Below are 18,120 nucleotides of genomic sequence, written 5' to 3'. Positions count from 1 at the left end.
TGTTACGGAGCACCCGAAAGTTATACGCCAGTAAACAGTTAGAGACCCTTTGGCTTTGGCTATTCACGGTCGTCTCCGGACCCTACCTGTTAGCAGAAAATTTGAACTGAACCGAGCCGACTGGCGAAAGCGAGCTGTCGTAAAGCCATCGAATCGCCAGATCTTTGAAGAACCACCATGAGCCGGGCAAGCTAGGATCTCAATAGTGGGGAATGGGAAGTAGCCCATGGATTTACAACAAGCGCAGGGCGGGCTTTTTAGGCTTCCTACCTGCTGGGCTTTCCTTCTGGGAGAGTTTCCTTGTTAGTTAGGTGATTCCCAGAAGCTAAACAACCCTTAGGTCTCAAACTTTTACCGTAGTGACCAACCACAGCGAATGGCACCGCCCGCTCATCCCTTCTTTCTCTTCAAAAGCTCTCAGCTCATCCGATTCAGCTTTTTCTTCGATCTCTTGGAATTGTTGAATCACGATCATGAATGAATAGCATGCTTTTACAATGCAATTTTGTCCTGTCTTTGTTTTTGGTCAAAGCCGGCTTGTGATTGTGGAAGAAAGTGAAGCAAAACAAACCGAAGCGAGGCGGCCTGCCGACAAATAAAGTCATTCGCTTGATTGCAGCAATTGATAAGTTGAGGTTGTGAAATTGATCATATGTGATACATACAGTATCCATACCGATGAGTTTATAGACACCAAATCAGCTCACGGTCTGTGTGCAGCTGCATGTCTCTGCCAACGTATGGATTGGCATGCTTCTTGGCTCTGTTGATTTTATGCTTGCTTCAACTTATTGTCTTTGTCTTGACAAATCCAACGTACATCGCACCGGACCTTTTGATCCGGACCTTTGTCTCCGGTGCACATTCCCCATGTCCATGGTCCACTGAACGTGGATACTGAAAGGTACACAGAACTACAAAGCTGCTCTAACAATTTCCCCTGGTGCATGCACGACCGACCGATGATCAACGCTATTCCATATTTATACTAACGCCATCGGAACTCCGTCTTTGTGCCACGTTGTTACGCCACGCTACATATTCTCCAGTCGTCCTCACTTCGGCTCAGCCAGTACGCCACAGCTAGCCATTAGTTAGGTAGGTAGTCGATGGGAATTACATGCATCTCAGTGTAGATCCTCAAATTCCCATCTTTGCTTAACAATCGCAATTCCTCAATATGACGTTTTTATGCGATAAGACTGGCTCCCCGTGAGCTAACCCCGGCACTAGTTATCGGTAGATTCAGCAGAACCTGCCCTACAGCCGAAACGTCAAAATGATCCAAAGGCAGTGTAAAGACATCACCGTCAAGATTGGTGAGAGGCAATATGCCCCTCGTGCTCATTCGTTGCTGACAAGGATCTACCCCAGATTTCATGGACACACTTCCCAAGCTTCGATGCAAGCCCAAGGCTAATTCTCCTCGTAACGAAGCCGAGACAAATTATTCCCATTAATTCGGAGTCCCTCCGGCTCAAGGTGCGGCCGCCAATGCACTCACTACTGGGTGGCGATTTCGACAGCGGGTCTGGCTATTCTGCTCCAGCAAATGTCACCTCAAATTGCAAACAGAACCTTCAACTGAAGTGACACGAGTTGATTTGTAACGATGGGCGTTGCGCACATTGAAATCACCATGACAGCCTAAAAATGCTATCATTTGCTTTCCTGTGTCCCTGACTCGACAAGGGGCGACCTATGGCATGGCACACCTGTTGCAACCCTTTCGAGGTGTTTCGGCGAATCTGTGATGGATAGATTGGCGAGATCTGTCGTCTCAATTGAGCTTATGGTTTTTGATGATCGATTTCAACTGCATGGACCCTTAACACAACTCGTCAGTCTGTCGAAACTCTGCCAGAGACTACGAATGATGCCCCATCAATAATTTTTCAGATTGCCGCCTGTAACTTCGAGTACATGTGCCACTCGCAAGCACGGAAAAGGAAAGGAAACAATCACAAGAACGGCAGAAGATCCTGCGAGCCAATGTGTCGGAATGAAACCAGCCTATGGCTTGCTGTAGGTTGCATGGTAATCGTGTTATCCAACGCGTCACCTTCATCGTCCACTGGACGCGAAATCATGTGATCGATCTAAGTATCTCATGTGTAAGCCCCTACTTGGCCTTATTCGCCGATGTTGAACCCTTGACAAGGGCACGCATACTTGCAGCATTCAGAGTTGCTGCTCCCTGCAAACTTGCTCTGTAAGCTTCCTTATTCTCCGAGTGAGATCTTGTGTATGGCTGGAAACCTTCAACTTCGCACAGATATGCTAGCTGACGCGTCGCGCAACTTAGTGAATGGCTTGCTTCCAATGTAGATAGCTCTATCCTATCAGTGGCATGGAAAGCTCGTGTGATAGAGGATACACCAATTGTTTACTGTCAAACCCAGTAGATTCAGAATCTTTGCGGCTTGATCATGCTGATCGTATCTTTGGTCTTGTTGAAGAGGTTGCGTCTCCTAGGCCAAGGTTAATATTCCAGTTTCACATCAATGCAACCATCAGGATGCAATCAGAAAAGAAGGTGTCGGCATATCTGGCTACCGGGCTACCTACCTAAGCAACAGCCTGCACCAAAGGCCCAAGAAGAACCTCAAGCTTCAATTTTAGCCTAAAATTCGGTCAGCTCTCTAACGATATAAGAAAAGCTACCCTGTCGCACCTCCAACCCCTCACGCCGGGACTAAGGATAGTTTGACTAGCCAGCACACCCGGCAACTCTTCTTCGGACTCTGCGGCGGGGACGACAGTGTCCCTTCTCCAATGCAGGTGTTACTGGCCTGCGAGGAAGAGGGTTTATTTACAGAATTATAGTTGATGCATGACCGTTGGATGAGGAGCAAGGCGGACTTTGCCAGCCCTATCATAATAGGTTTGGCATTGGTACGACCAGTTTTACTTCCGCGTGGGCCGTGACCACTGAGAAAAGAGCCGAAGACCCTGTCTTGTTCTGACTGTCCCAACCTTTCTCATATGCAGATTCGATAGAGAATACGGGTTGGATAGCAAAAGCTCTCGAGCTTTGTTTTGCATAAACCCGATCTCAACTGCACACGATATTGAGTAAAGCTTCTGTTGCTGCCAGGGCAAAGCCCAACACCCCAAGGTGATCAGCAAGGAATTATATGGTAGGATGACTATTATGCAACAAGCAAAGGCATCGAAACCCTGATAAAGGGGTCTACTTGCCCCCCCAACAGTTGCGGGCTGGCCGACATTCCTAATCTATCACTGGCTTCATCTTTGGCGCAATTGTTAGTGATTGCGAACGATTTCCTATCCTTGTGACATCGATGCTATACGGATCAACGGGGGCCTTGTTTAAATCTAACTTGATAAGAGGTTTGCTTGATATGTTTTGAAGCCCAAGGCAGGCTTACTTGTTGGCAGCTTGTTTGATTACCCCAGGCAATGCTACACATATTGACCCGAACATTATATAGTCAAGTAGGGTAAGGAGACACAAGATGGCAACGGGCGATGGAGGCAAGGCAACAGGCGTGGCAACAAAGACAAGTCTTTTAGCATAGCACATACTAAGAAGCATATGCGATACATACGAATTGGATAATAGAAATAATGCAGTTATTTTGGCTCAAATTTGGGTATCTGTGACCACTATCTTGTAACAACGCTTTTTTTACTCCTCCATCTCATCGTCTACCTTGGCATCGTTAGACTTGCTCTTCCTCTTCTTTTCCTTCTTCTCCTTTTTATCTTTCTTGTCCTTCTTGTCCTTCTTGCTCTTCTTTTTTCCCTTCTTAACGTCGTCGCCATTATCAGCCTTATCAGCTGGCTCATCTACGTCCATCTTGTCCTCAGCAACATGGTCTTCCACGGCAGGTTCTTCGACAACAGGCTCCTCAATGACTGGCCCCTCCACAATCTCCTCAGTAGGATTGTATTTGGGCCTCACCTTCTCTGCAGTCTTGGGTCCGCGCTGCGGTAGAGTTGAGGGAATGTTGGCATCAACCTCCTTCATCCAGATCTTCCAATCTCCACGTCGAGTCTTCCACATATCACCCTTCCAGTTGCGCCAAACACTTCTGCCCATCCAGCTGTCTCGGAGCTCTGCTTCATGCCCACCAAGTCGTGCCATAAAGGCTTCCTTCATGTGGAATGGAATGCTTCGCTCTTTGCCCTTGCTAGGGACTTCGACGATAGCGTTGATTAGGTTGTGGCCAAATTGCGAAACAGCAAGCTCATGTGTGTGAGGCAAGATGGCGCTGGCGATGGACTTGTGGAAAGCAGGGTTGGAAGATGAGATGGATAGGGCGGTTGTGAGGACGGTAACGGTAGGCATAGAGGTGGTGGCTAGGCGAACGATAGTGGCCGGCTCAAGAGCAAGAAGAGATTCTTGAACACCCTTGGTGGGACCAGGGATCGAGAGGAGTGTGGTGAGGAGTTGGGCGCCATGAGACTGAATAGCGTACTCATTCTTAGACAGCTGTTGGACATCCTTCTTCTTCTGTTCCTCATCTTTCAGACCGCAAAGGAAGATGACCAAGTCGGCTGGAGTCTTGCCGCATCCCTCCTTCAGCCCCTTGTTGAGTTTCTTGATCTCATCATTGGCACCACGGGCATTACACCTTTCGAACAGTGTCTTGAGAACGTTGAGCCTGGACTTGACAACAAGTTGAGGCACGCTGGGTGCAATCTTCTCCACAGCCTGCACGAGATCGTCCTTGCTTAAACGGTTGAGCACGCGGATGGCGGCGTAGGAAGAGATATCATTTCGGACGTAACCCTCGATTCTGGGCAGGAAAATGTTTTGGTTAAGAGCCTTGAAGATCTTGCCAGGGCAATGTGTGATGAGGGTCTCAATGAGTCGTGATCCGATCAAATCGTAGATCATACCGTTGACGAACTCGGAAGCCTCTGAGGCACTGTCGTACAATGACTTAGGAGCACCGGGCAAGAGCTGGAAGAGTAAGGTTGGTTGTTCAGAGTCGGTTTTTTGCTCACTCTTGTTGAGGGTAAGGTCGAGTTCAAGCAGAAGCTGTAACGTAGGGTTTCCGATAGGATGTCTAGCGAGCACTCGCAGTGCAGTAGCATCCATTCCTGCGGTCGAGTCTTGGATAATCTTCTTGGCTGCCAGGGCGAACGAGGTAGGCACCGCTCTCAGCCCCTGGTTCGCCTCATCTGTAGCAGCAGATCCGGCAACTGAAATCTTCTCCTTCTTCTTGCTCTTGACGAGACTTCGCACTGAGGCGTCCTCTAAAGGACGACCAGCAAGTACAAGCAAGAGCACGCGCAGAGTGTGAGATGCGAATCGATCAGTGATGAGATAGGACAGAGCTCCCTCTAGCTCGTCTAGTGTTGCAAGGAAATGGTCCTCCATTGATATCTCGGGCTTTTGCATCTCTGTATCGGTGCCTTTGGTGTCAACCACGAATCCGGCAAGCTCCTGCGACACTACACCGGCAGACCTCAGGAAGAGGGCTTCGCAACAATGGCTGGCAAATCGGTGCTGAACGAGGGAGAGAAAATGACCTCCAAACGCCTCGAACAGATGCTTCTTCTGGGCGGTATTCGAGAGTTGAATGATGCGCTCCATCAATCTTGAGCAAGACTGACTGCTGGCAAGCTTGAGCTCTTTGCCCTGGGCCTCCTTGTAAACGTTTTCGAGAAAGATGTCACGGTCTTCGGCCGATGGGAATTGGTTGAGCTCCAGCAGTTCGTCGGCGCGTCGGAAATATTCTTGCTCCTCTTCAGCGAGCATACCGAAGAACTCGGTCTCGCCAATGCCGTTTTGCTGAGCATCTTGGCCATCTAGGTAGTCGTAGCCATTGTTGTTGTCATCCTCAACGGTGCGCTGGCGCTTGGTGTCGTTCTCGTACGATTCTTGCTGCTGTTCAGCCTCTTCAAGTCTCTTTCGCTTTTTATCCTCGCGGCCGACGCCACGTCTTGTTCTGGGCTTGGGCATATTGAATTGTAGGTATGAATTGGCTGGATGTCGATTTGCGCAAGTCGAGAGAAGTTTTTGCGGGGCGTTGATTGCGCAGTTGCAGAGTTGGAAACTTTTTTTATGCTTCAACGCGCTAATGATTATCGATAAGGGAGGGTCCATCACCAGCCCCACAATCAACAACACCAGTATTATATACTTCCTACCCCAACTTCTGTAAGCACAAGACAAAAGTTATGCCGGAAGCTTCATTTCATAACTGGATGATACTTATGAAAAACCGAAACAAGACATGCATAATTGAGCTCAATGCCGTACTGTACGGTACAGTACTTCCCTTCCCTGTCGATGGCCTAGGTCCAGGTTCTCTGTAAGCTACAGCCACATGAACTGATAGAGAAGCGTACATATCGTATGGACCACGTTAAAATTGGATGAATCTTTGTGAGTCACAAGAGCAAGTTCAAACTCATTATAAGTTTACTATTGGCTTATGAGTATTCTCATAGACAGCCTCGCTTTTCTCTTGAGATGACATGTCGGCTATATCCAGACCGCATTCATCTCTTCAGGCGTCAATACATCTAAAACATGCTTGCAAGCTGCCCGCACAGACATATCCAGGACTTCATCGCGCCATAGACTGCCCCACATGTTGTTGAAAAGACTAAGAAGGAATTGCCCGATCAGAGCCTACAGTTTATAGCTTATAGGTACAAGGCAGGCGGCTGACAGACCTGGCGGTATGAGGAAGGCCTGATAACGAAGAAAACCCAAGATTCTCGACCTAGGAGAAAATGGCTTGAGTGTGTTGTAGTCCTCGCTGGTTGGTATTGACGAGCTGCAGTTATAACTCGGCCTTCTTTTAGCTTTAAAGGAACTCATTGTTACACTTGTTGTACGGAACCCGAAATACAAGTAAGAGGAGAGTTGATACCAACAAACGCGAAGTGAACAACTCCTAGAAGTTCTATTATGTACCTGGCGATTTAGAGTACATTATATGTTCCATTAAATCTTTTATTCGTGCAAGTTGATTGGTCCAACAACTCAAAAGTCTGTCGTACCTTGCATCTATTAGTGGTAGGTGTTTGCAACTGGCTAGCCAGCCAGACCAGGCCAAGAAGAAGCGGAAATGAAAACAAGATGACAGTTGTTTTTCGTTAAAAAAAAACAGAAAGTGTGAGTTTGAAACATGCAGATCCGGGGCATAAACCCTTTAGTGGCGTTACAAGGATACGAGGCGATGACCTGCTCGCACAACGGCCTAGCCATGAACTACTCTGGATTACTATTTAGCTTAGCTTATCTTATTTGACATTACTATTGAAACGGGGACACAGCTGAAGAACCAGTAGTGAACTACAGAAGTAAACCACCAAGGGTCCTATGTTATGGGCAACTTCATCGCCGTGAATTGGACGGTTAGGTACTGAGCTAGGAATCGGCGGCCTCTAGACAAGCATGAACGCGCGGGTCACTTCTGTACTCCAGTACAAACCATATCTGAAGTGATTGACCAGAATTACAATTTTAACTAGAGTATGGTCCTGGATCGCCCCCGGCTACTGTGGGGCTCTGTTTTCCTTTATTCCCCTGTCAATATTACCAGGTATTGTTACATCGGCGGGCCGTCGATGATGGCCTTGAGCTAGTGTAGGAACGTATCTTGAGTAGTCTCTGCCTCGATTGCTGAACGAGAACAGCCAATTTCAAGTCAGTGCTCATTACAAGAAGATATCTCGTCAAACCAGTTGAGACTTGTAATTCATTCATAACCGGTCCTAAACACCAAAACAAGTGACATCGGTCTTTGAGGATCCGGCTGTGTGAAGGACATTCGTGAACCGAGACGCTAATAATCTTGAGGATGCCAACCGCTGATCTGTCAGTTTTTCGAAACGTACCAGGGCAAGAGAGGCTCCCCAAGCCATCATACCCCAAGCCTATTCGTCTTCCGGAGCAGACGGTGAAGCGTAGTCTATTGGATAGCTGACTTCGGTTATGCTTTGCACGGCCTTCTCCCCAGTCGATGCCCTGTCATCAAACATTGTTACTTTGCTTTTTTCCTCCTTTAACGAAGAGGTTGAAAAGGGAAGTTTAGCGAAGTGACAGGGGCGAGCTAGACTGTTGCGTGAAATGTATAAAAGCTTGAGAGTCGAAGCTCCTGTAGCAATCTGAGTAACTAACTATCTGTACACTTGCCAATTGAAACACCAAGCCCAGCCATCTATCAGTAAATAAATAGCCATGACTGCAGAGAAGGTTTCCCATCCCAAAAACACGTTGCTTGTGCCGGTTACCCCCAAGCCCAAACCCAAGTCTACACCCTCTGTCCTCATACCGGTAACAGCTCGTCGCAGCAATACCAGTGCAAGCAGAGAAAGCAGCCCAGAGCCCCCCAAGAGCGACTAAGTCGAGCCCACTCTACCAGTTTGTCTGCAATCTAGTTCCTCCCTATCCTTGGACAATCATGGAGCAACATCCAATCAATGCGGTAGAAAAGGAGAGCTTAGCAAGCAGGAACTTGACGAGGTATGTACTTGGCATGAACCAAACCTGTATTTGTACAGCAGATCTAATTGTTGAACTACAGATCATAATAAATTTACTAGATTGATTGGACGATAGCAGAACTGGTGTATTTGGGAATTATTTCAAATGAAGTGCCTGTCCTTCGAATAAGAAAGGACAAAGCATTTGGAGGAATTTAATGGGTTTAGCAATATTTATGTAGTCGATTATAAAAGTTACAATTCATTGAAAACAAGAAGTCTTCTGTTTTAAAGTTTGAGAAGTCTCAAATTGATTACATGTTGACTCAAGATATAGAGCTTGACGTGAGATGTCGCTCAATGTTTTCCCTGCAGTTTGTCGAGATAGACGCGCTACTCTCCCATGATTCGCCGATTAAACAACCACGCGGCTGTCAAGCGCAGCATGTGTTGGTTTTGTTTTTGTTTGGCGCTGGATTGGGGGAGTGGCCAGGGGCTGCGTTACAAAGCTGGTACCGTCCGAGTACGGCAAGGGGTATGGATGTGACGTGTCGGTTGGCCTCGATTTGCTGCAGGCCAGATGCATCGATGTCAGACAGAAGAGAGCGCCAGTCATGTACATCACGTTTTGTCTTTGCTTTTGTCTCGGCATAGCCCGTCTGCTCTACATGCAATGTATAGTAATTGTATGTCGAAGCTTTGGCCGACCAAGATGCATTGACAAAAGAACGAGGCACCCGCAGGATGCGGTGTGCGCAGATTGTGGGTGTGGTGTTGGTCATGGTAGAAACGAGCCTCATTGTATACCAATACGCAATTAAGGTGTGCGTGCCATGTCGGTGATGTATAATGGTCAGAAAAGATTGTAGTCGGCGTTCGAAGATAAATAGGCGCCGGAGCCTTCGTCAAATACTTTTGTCAAGCTCAATTCCAGAACAACTTCAATCAATCAATCAGCAAACACGAATATCCTTGAAGGTCTTGATAGTCCCGAACCAACATGCCTCAATCCAAGCAGCCGCGATCAGTTAATGGCGGGGTTGCGCAGCCTCAAAGCTTCGAACTTCCCATAAGAGATGAAACACTACACGTACCAGGTAATGGGTCATTGGACGTTGCAGCTTTGCTCAGGCATGCTGACCATGTGGATTTTCAATGTAGACTTAGAGGGCCAGCTGAAGGATAAACGTATGTCACTCCGTCCCTGTATTCCAGTCAATAGGTGCTCAGGTATATGACAGACGAACCAAGCGGGCGGTTTCGCCTATGTCGACAACAGCAGCGCGACACGAGGCTCATGGTACTACCCCGTTTTACGGAAATATACTCACATTGCCTCATTGATCTTGGAAGTCGAGTGTCGTCCCTCGAAGCAGAGTTAAAGAGAACAGACAAAGCCGGTGAGAGTAACTCGGAACTCTTGGACAAACTTGAGCAAACAACCTTTAGATATGGTGAGAACAGCAGCGATGCAAACTAAAAGCCCTTCGATATACTGACTGAATGGATTGTAGGCCAAATATTGCTTCAAGCACAGAAAATCCATGCCCTTGACCAACCTAACAGAAGGTTTTTGAGGAACCTTGTGACTTGGAATAGGGGTATTTTGAAGGATGATGACACCGGCTTCCTTGAAGAACCGCTTGATGACTGGGTGTCGATCAAGGACCACAATAGGCTGGATCAGTTCATTACTTTGATCCCAGCCACTAGCATTGGCAGGGTACTGGCTGTGAGTTATTCTCTGTATTGCCCGTTAAGTGATTCATAGTAACCTATGCTAGTGGCCGTTCCGATCAAACACAGAGATGGTCGGGGAAAACATGCTGGATGACTACCACGAAGGAGTGATGAAGTTTGCAATATTTACCGTTTTCAGTCTCATCCTCGGGATTTTTACCTGTGCCCCAGCCGGGATTCAGTCTTTGAATGTCGTATCGACTATTGGGGAAGTAGCGGTATATGTCGCGTTTGTGACAGTGTTTGGCTGGCTAAGCCTGGGACTGTTTCAAGGCTTCGAGAGACCGCTCTTGACTTCCCTGGCTTTTGCAGGACTCATGGCTAATCTTCTGCGTGGTAACAACTGAGCTGCTTTAGCAGGACCTTGGTGGGGAGGTGGGAGATGGAACAATAGTCAACGTATTGACTTACTCACATGTATGGGAAATCCTAGGTATTCACAGGAATCTGCTTCGACGCGACGCGTGCCCAGTGTATAGTTTCTGTTAATTATTTTGCTATCAAAAGGAAGTGAGCGTGATGTGGTGTGTTGAGTTAAGGGGCGTAGGGCAGATATTCTGCGAGAAGACGATACTGATACGAATAGGGTCGATAATAGAATAGATGAGCCATGGACTGACAAAGACCAATACTGCAAGTATGATGTTTCTGGCATGGCAGTTGTAGGAGGGCAAAGTAATGTTGAGAAAAGGAAATTGGGTGTGCAGCGTGGAAGAGGCTCTCTGGTGTGACCCTAGCAGGTAACCGGGTACCTTAAACGCTTCTATGTCACTTCCAGGCAACCGCAGCCACCACAGGCCACAAAACATGTCTTTTAACTTCAAAAACGGAACAAATAGGATTCATGACTGAAGTGAATAACCAAATGTATTTCGAGAATAGATCTGTTGACCCGTGCTCAGCAAGTTGCTAACTAGGTACCATGTTTGGACCATATCCGACCCATTCTGCTTCGATTGCTGACCCTAAGATTAGTTTACAGTATCGGCTTGGCTTCCATGATACAAGTCGAATGCTAGGTCCGAGTCAAACGGGAAATTAGATCCCACTGATATGCAGGAACTTGAAGGGGTGACAAGAAAAAACGATAGGGGCTGACACTTTTGGTAGCTTGGTCGATGCATATGTGTAGGGTCAAGTACTGATAGCCCACCAAAACAAATAGCAGTTGAAGCGATTATGCAAGAATCGCTCCGTGTTCAGTTATTATTAACCTTTGTATCAAGGGTTAGTACTGGGCCCTCCGTGTTTTTTGCACAATGGGCGGCGCGTCTCTCGTCGCTGTAGAAACTCCCCACCTGTCCTTATCTAGCAATCGCGTGTGGTCGATGGCATGACGATTTGGTATAAATTGTTTGTGTCAATCCAAATAGATAGCAAATGGCTGGTGCTAAATAATGGCTTGTACTCGGTTCATCATACTGTCGGGGTCGAGGTCGTCTCCGAAAAGTCGTGAAATCTTTGCTCCTCGTGGCGAACCAGAAACGATCATAAAACAGGGACGGAGAGGCAAACCGGCTGCCTCGTCTCGAAATTAAGCCTCGGGCCACCATCGACTTAGTATTAGCCAGCCGGTACCTGTAATAGCCAGAATTTGTACCGCGCTGTTCATTCGCCCTGTGCATGATTGCGATTCACTTCGCATTCGCCAGAATCATATCGAGAGTCAACAAATAGACGTTAGCAAGTCTGGAATACCAGCAATTTAGAAAACGACAACAACGCCCCCAATTTCAAACCGTTTGTAAGTCAAGTCTCCCAGCCTTGCAGGCCGGGTTTCCAATGTGACGCGCCCAATACATTGACCCTAGACATCCTGACCGCCTTTCACTGCAGTCCAACCTCGACCGAGATTCACAACGATGATGACCTGCATCTCGTTCATTCGATTTTTCCAGATCGTCGGGGGGATAGAGAATAGCCATGTTTGTTTTCTAAGGCAGAATTGCTTGCTTCACAATTCATTTCTCTGTGTAGTCCAAAATACTGCGTCGATGGTACGCCGAGCGTCAGAATGCGAAAATAAGCCACACACGAGGCCAACCAGTATGAATACAGCCGCGCGTGAGTTCGAGTCGCTTGCCAGCCAGCTCGGGATCGAGCCATCCATCGCACTTGCGACAGTCATGGCAGTCGGCCATGTTGTTTTCGGTTGTCTTCATCAGATGCCGGTACCCCAATGAAATGGATTGCTGAAAGATCAGTAGGAAGAATGCTGTAGGATGATCACTAGAAACTGTTTGAGTGGACGAAAGCGTGCTGGGGCGATTCGATCAGACGATGCTCATTGTGTTCAGTGTCGATGGCAAAGACTCAGTTGCTGTACGATATTCCTCAACAATGACAACTCTAGTGAGTTTAAGTCGCGTGCAGTTCCAGTATTGAGATGGAAGTTCATCTGTTCTTGACGATGGCCATTCTTCAATAATAGGGGTCGAAAACTAGGCCGAGGTTCCATCTGTCGTAACTGCCCAATACGGTGCAAATAGCGATGTCCGCTGAACCTTTCGCCTGAGTGTAGGCCAAAACAACCCAGCCAATAATGATGGCAGGAGGAACTCAACCCATCGTTCAATTAGCCAATTTCTTGCTCAGACGGGAAGCAGCAAACGGGAGATGGTCAGGTAGTTCCTGCCTACTTTTAGGATAAAGGCTTTCTCAAGAAAAGCCAGTGCTGGCGATGGAAGGAACAGCAAAGCTGAAACGAATTGGCTCGGACCGATACTGGACGGAACCTAAATCCCTCAGTAGGTTTACTGGGGATGGGACACAGAATCCAGAATGGCTACTACTCCGATCTCTACCCCAAATTCGAATTAAAACAGAAGACATACGCATACTCGAAATGGCTGATTCTTCCAATATGCTACTGGAAATATTGGAGAATAACTGCCTATCTTGCCGTGCAACCACGAAGAATGACTGCTCTAGTGAGCCAACCTTTTTGATACCCTGAGGCTGCTGTCTTATGATCTCCAAGTCAATAGTCAGGAATCTGACTGCGTCTTCGCAGCAATAGTGCAGTAAAATACAGGATTGTAATTCACGCTGTTGCTTCATATGAAGCAGATCTTCAGATGCTACCTTCATGCAGCTTCCAAAGGACAGCTTTCTGGCCTAGTCCTTGCATTGCCACAACTGGCATCACTGAAGACGGTATATCGGGGCATCCCAGCAAGCCTGGATGTCTCAGCTCAAACTGTTGTGTCGACTAACACCGAGTGCTAATTCGTCGTGATAGAGCACTTGAACCTCCCCTGAAAGCGGTATACGCGAATGGGCATTCGATCGCCAAGTATTGGTCTAATTATCCAATTCTCTACAATCTTCTATACAAAACCCTTCTTAAAAGGTTGGACAACGCGCAGCTTCGTGAATTCAAATCGAGAGTTTGGCGTTAACAACAGTTGTTGGTAAGATTGGCTGCCATCGATATGCCTCTTACCCACCCATCCATCCATCACCACTTCAGCCCCGCTGAGGCCTTCCTGTGGATGCCTTTTCCATACTCAGGTTCTGCAAATAATTAACATCTAAAGATGAGGCAGTCTTAAGCATCACAAAGAGCGGTGAATATCAATATCTGTTAGTTTTGCACATCAAAAGGCTCAGCCTCTTTCTCGTGGAAAGATGGTGTCTTCAAGGGGCCATATTCTTGCGAATCCTGGATCGGTGAAGCCAAAGGGGGAGGCATCGCCATCTTTAGTTACCCAACCAACACCCCGTGATGTTTATTGTGTCTACTATCCAATCACAAGGACAACGGTATCTGCATCTTCAAAAGTGTCATCTTCACATTTACAAGTCTTCAATAAGTACCCTACTTGTCACACGATTGTTGCAGCGGTACGGCCCGCCAGCGGCAATTTATTGGCCCTTGGGGGCCGAGAAGAAGATCTTTCTGAGGTCACACGAAGGTAGATTCTTTCATGATTCGTCTGTCAGCAACATTCATAATACGCAACGTGGTGCCACGGCTCTGTATCCCACTTGCCAGCTCATTTGAGCCTCACTGACTGGGAGGAAGGGGGAAGGCAAGGCGTCACAGCCTGATTCCGGGGCAACTCTTAGCTGCCTAAGGGGGTCTCTTCACAAACACAGAGTTGTGTTGGTCTTTGTGGTTACATTCATGACACACGCGCGGTTCTTAAGCGCGAGGCGCATGAGACTGGGAGTGCATATCTATAAAGAGATCGAAGGTGTGTCACATTAACAACCGCAATTTACCTTATTCTAATCGGCTTCTACAAATAGATGGTCTTCAGTGCCATTGGATTGATTGGGAATGTTGTATGCTCTGAGCATTCCTCTCCGAGAATAGAAAAGTGGATATTATGACAATGGCTGGAAGAGAAGCGCAGACCCCGGCCGCGTATAAGTTAGCTACGGTTATTAATGGCCAGCAAATCTAGTTTGATTGTAGAGATGAACCCATCTGGAACATATGTAGGTCTAGTTAGTTACCAACCGTACAGTGGCGTAGAGGACAATTGTAACACGTATGTAGAACACCGCTTATCGAGAACAGCTCACGATGTTATCCTTCAAGTGCAATCGAGACGCAATACACCAACAACGGCCACGCCGAGAGGCTGAGACCACAGAGCTGAAGGTAGCGCTAGAATCGCAACTAGCCCAATATGTGTTTAGTTTACCCATTTAGAGCGTTGCGGATGTAGGGCTGATGTGTTAGCTATCTAGCTAGTGATTCTCGGGTCCGAACCAACCCAGGTAGGGAAACATATCCGACACAACATCTCGTCCTTCTCATTAACCAAAACATCCACACACCGGCAATCATTTGCCGCGATGGAAGACATCGACGACTGATTTCTATTCAAGTAAATTCACGACTTCTTATCTTGCCTAGGTATGTAATGATATATTGAATCAAGCCCAGCAGCCACACCGATTATTGGTATCTGATCCAGAATGTCCTCGACCACCAGCCTGAACATTAATGCCATCAATAGCTTCTCCTAGCTGCAGGACAGCGTCATCGACAAGGCAGAAAAGCGGCCGCCACACGAAGATCGGATGGTTGATGAGGCTCAATAGACAATAACCCTGGAACTTAAACAATGCCACACAGGTAGTTATGAAATCACTAGTGTCTGATGATGACCGGCTGAAGTGAAGTGGAGATAACCTAAACTATCAAATCCTTCTTGATAAAGAGAAAAAGCAATGGAGCTTTCCCAAGAGAGTAACCCGTGGTCCTCTCCTGCGAAGCAAAAAGACAAAGCTAAAGTTTCTGAGTAAGACGGAATAAGGTTGTTTGTTGTTCTTGCAGACCTAGTTGTGAGCTACTGGTTACTGCGGCTGGCTGATGGGCATGGTAAGCCCGAAGGAGCCAGCTTTGGATAGTTAATGCTCGGTTCTGGTACAATCTTAAAGATGGTGTATTTCCTGCATGGTTGGTTCATTCACAGGATAAGAGACGAGGATCCTGTGTCTGTCTGTTCATATCATCGAGAAAGACTCTTGGAAGAACCAACCCGGCCTGTCCTTCACCATGATCAACCCAGGGGCTGGTCACTCTTCATTCCAGCTTGTCGTCAATGACAACACGACAAGTCCTCCTTACGAAGAGATCCCGTTATCAGAAGAGAAAGATCTCACACCAGCCGTTGCTCTTTTAAGTGCCCTTGGTACAACTACAAACCCACCCACTTCAATAAATGAAAATGACCCACGGGATCATTCCTCTTCTCCAGGACCTTCCTCTATACAAATCAAGGGAATCGAGGACATACCTTCAACCACGACTCGAGGATGGCGCTTTTATGGTGCTTTTGGCACGTTGTGTTTGGTCACTTTCATCATTGCTCTTGATTCGACAATCATCTGTGTTGCATTGCCGGTAGGTTCAAATCCTCAATTGAAAGCATTGTTCTACTAACACCCGTCAAAGACCATAGCAGAAGACATCGGAGCTTCAGCTATTGAAGCCTTCTGGTGCGGTACCAGTTTTCTCCTCGCCTCGACCGTCATACAACCCCCTGTCGCATCACTATCCCACATCTTTGGTAGACGACCCGCTCTCCTGGCCTCGGTGACAATATTTGCAGGTGGCAGTATAATGGCTGCTCTCGCAAAGAACGTGTCTGTGCTGCTCGGAGGTCGAACGCTTCAAGGACTCGGTTCTGGCGGCATTCTTGCTTTGACATATGTTATCGCCACGGATCTCGTGAGTCTCAGAGAGCGAGGGAAGTGGTTCGGCCTCATTTCTCTCAACTGGGCTGTTGGTAGTATTCTTGGCCCCTTAATCGGTGGCGCTCTTGTCGAAGTATCCTGGCCTTGGTTGTTTTGGATCAACTTGCCGTTTTGTGGTGTCGCTTATATCATGATTCCTATCACTATGCGCATCAAGCGAAAGGAGGATGCATCAGTTAACACCAAGATCAAAGAGTTTGACTGGATTGGAACCATCATCTTTGTTGCGTCTTTGACGAGCTTCTTAATCCCTCTCAGCTGGGGTAAGTTCACTTATCTAGCCATTGATCAATTCTGGTGTCCCTTGTTGCTGATTGATATTCATAGGCGGTATCATGTACGACTGGAGTAGTCCCAGAACTGTTATACCTCTTGTTTTTGGTATTCTCGGTCTTGTCGCCTTCGCCGTCCATATCAGGTTCTGCAGAAGATACTCTCAATGCGATCCTCTTCTTCGACCTAGTCTCTTCACATCTCTTACGGCCCTGTCCGCTTATTTTGCCACTATCATTCATGGTATCATAGTATGGTGTCTTGTTTACTATGTCCCTCTATACCACGAGATCCGAGGCTCGTCACCCATCACCGCAGGCATCGCCATCTTGCTTTTCACTGGTACGGTAGCGCCTGCTGCTGTCGTGGTTGGGTTTCTGATTGCCAAAAGTGGCGCATACAGGCCTTTCATCTGGGCTGGATGGACTCTTGTGCCTCTTGGAATGGGTTTGATGATGCTCCTTGAAAAAGACACGGAAACCTTTAGATGGGTGCTCATTTATCTCACAGGAGGACTCGGTCTGGGCATTCTCTACTCAGCCCAGGCATTTGCTGCTCAGGCTTCTGCATCCAATTCTGATCTTCCATTTGCTGCCAGTATGTACGCTTTCTGTCGCTCTCTCGGTCAGGGGATTGGCGTCGCTGTTGGCGGAGTCACTTTTCAGAATGAGTTCCGTAAGCAGGTCGAGAAAAGCCCAGACTTTGCCTTCATGGCTGATGAATGGGCCAAAGATGCACCTGCACTGGTTCAGATCATCAAGAAATCTCCTGCTAGTATGCAGCTTATGAGAGATACAATTGTCGATGGGTATATCAAGGGTCTGAAAACGGTTTGGATGGTTTTGACTCTTGTGGCTTGCATTGCACTTATAGTTTCACTTTTATGTGTCAGATCTAAGAGCTTGGACCGTAAATTTGAGACTGAGCATGAATTGGATCAGGGTGCAGGGGAGACGAGCGGCACGTTAACACCAGACACATACGTCTGATGATGAGCGTCTAAGTCTGTGATTTGTCTTTGGAAGCAACGATATTTAGCAACAGCAATTTGATATCCAAAAGAGCGTCTGAACTACCGCAAAAGTATCTAGTTGACCATATCTCACGAGTGAAATTTTGATGATTTGAACGCCTTGTGCCTCCATTGTTTGGCTTGGAAGCGTCGACAGGACATACTCATCCTCCAAATTTCACTACTGACATAGACTTGGCTTGCCTGCCAAACATCAACAAGCAACGAAGGCAAGATGGCCGAGCGGTCTAAGGCGCTGTGTTCAGGTTCGATTCGAACTAGGACGATTCGCAGTCTCGAAAGGGGCCTGGGTTCGAATCCCAGTCTTGTCAGCTTTCTTTTTATCATTCTTGACTGAATAGTACGACGTCGTTTACTCTTTTTGTTGTTGATGATGAATGAATGGTCTTGGTCATGTCTCGGATAAAGAAGCCAGTGACACTGATTAAAGATGGTGGGTGCAT

At 47.3% G+C, this 18,120-nt stretch overlaps 3 protein-coding genes and 1 non-coding gene across 4 annotated transcripts; 3 read left to right on the top strand and 1 right to left on the bottom strand.

Annotated features, from left to right (window-relative positions):
- Positions 1–3,591: 3,591 nt before the first annotated feature.
- On the bottom strand, positions 3,592–6,005 carry EDB82DRAFT_504833 (armadillo-type protein). The gene has a single exon (XM_025726991.2). The coding sequence runs from the start codon at positions 5,936–5,938 to the stop codon at positions 3,653–3,655; it is 2,286 nt and encodes a 761-aa protein (XP_025581503.1). The 5' UTR covers positions 5,939–6,005; the 3' UTR covers positions 3,592–3,652.
- Positions 6,006–9,353: 3,348 nt separating this feature from the next.
- Positions 9,354–10,579, top strand: EDB82DRAFT_223720 (uncharacterized protein). The gene is made up of 4 exons (XM_065607253.1): positions 9,354–9,603; positions 9,657–9,869; positions 9,930–10,147; positions 10,200–10,579. Exons 1-4 carry the CDS (start codon positions 9,492–9,494, stop codon positions 10,500–10,502), a joined length of 846 nt encoding a protein of 281 aa, XP_065463871.1. The 5' UTR covers positions 9,354–9,491; the 3' UTR covers positions 10,503–10,579.
- Positions 10,580–15,564: 4,985 nt separating this feature from the next.
- EDB82DRAFT_558006 (major facilitator superfamily domain-containing protein) lies at positions 15,565–18,118 on the top strand. Its single transcript, XM_025726987.2, has 3 exons — positions 15,565–16,018; positions 16,070–16,634; positions 16,699–18,118. Exons 1-3 carry the CDS (start codon positions 15,671–15,673, stop codon positions 17,631–17,633), a joined length of 1,848 nt encoding a protein of 615 aa, XP_025581500.1. The 5' UTR covers positions 15,565–15,670; the 3' UTR covers positions 17,634–18,118.
- On the top strand, positions 17,886–17,988 carry EDB82DRAFT_t227. Its single transcript has one exon. It is a non-coding gene; the product is annotated as a tRNA-Leu (tRNA).
- Positions 18,119–18,120: the final 2 nt, after the last annotated feature.

The sequence above is a fragment of the Fusarium venenatum genome, assembly GCF_020744135.1.
Source record: "Fusarium venenatum strain MPI-CAGE-CH-0201 chromosome Unknown EDB82scaffold_3, whole genome shotgun sequence".
NCBI classification, from domain to species: domain Eukaryota; kingdom Fungi; phylum Ascomycota; class Sordariomycetes; order Hypocreales; family Nectriaceae; genus Fusarium; species Fusarium venenatum.
Note: the sequence above shows the minus strand (reverse complement) of the source record. Positions and strands in the feature narration are given on the sequence as shown.

Bases quoted from the DNA above. Each gene is read 5' to 3' on its own strand.
- EDB82DRAFT_504833 (XM_025726991.2), bottom strand. From the start codon at position 5,938: ATGCCCAAGCCCAGAACAAGACGTGGCGTCGGCCGCGAGGATAAAAAG.
- EDB82DRAFT_223720 (XM_065607253.1), top strand. From the start codon at position 9,492: ATGAAACACTACACGTACCAGGTAATGGGTCATTGGACGTTGCAGCTT. The intron at 9,604-9,656 runs GTATGTCACTCC...GGTATATGACAG, and splicing joins GGGCCAGCTGAAGGATAAAC to ACGAACCAAGCGGGCGGTTT. The intron at 9,870-9,929 runs GTGAGAACAGCA...AATGGATTGTAG, and splicing joins GCAAACAACCTTTAGATATG to GCCAAATATTGCTTCAAGCA.
- EDB82DRAFT_558006 (XM_025726987.2), top strand. From the start codon at position 15,671: ATGATCAACCCAGGGGCTGGTCACTCTTCATTCCAGCTTGTCGTCAAT. The intron at 16,019-16,069 runs GTAGGTTCAAAT...CACCCGTCAAAG, and splicing joins TCATCTGTGTTGCATTGCCG to ACCATAGCAGAAGACATCGG. The intron at 16,635-16,698 runs GTAAGTTCACTT...TGATATTCATAG, and splicing joins CTTAATCCCTCTCAGCTGGG to GCGGTATCATGTACGACTGG.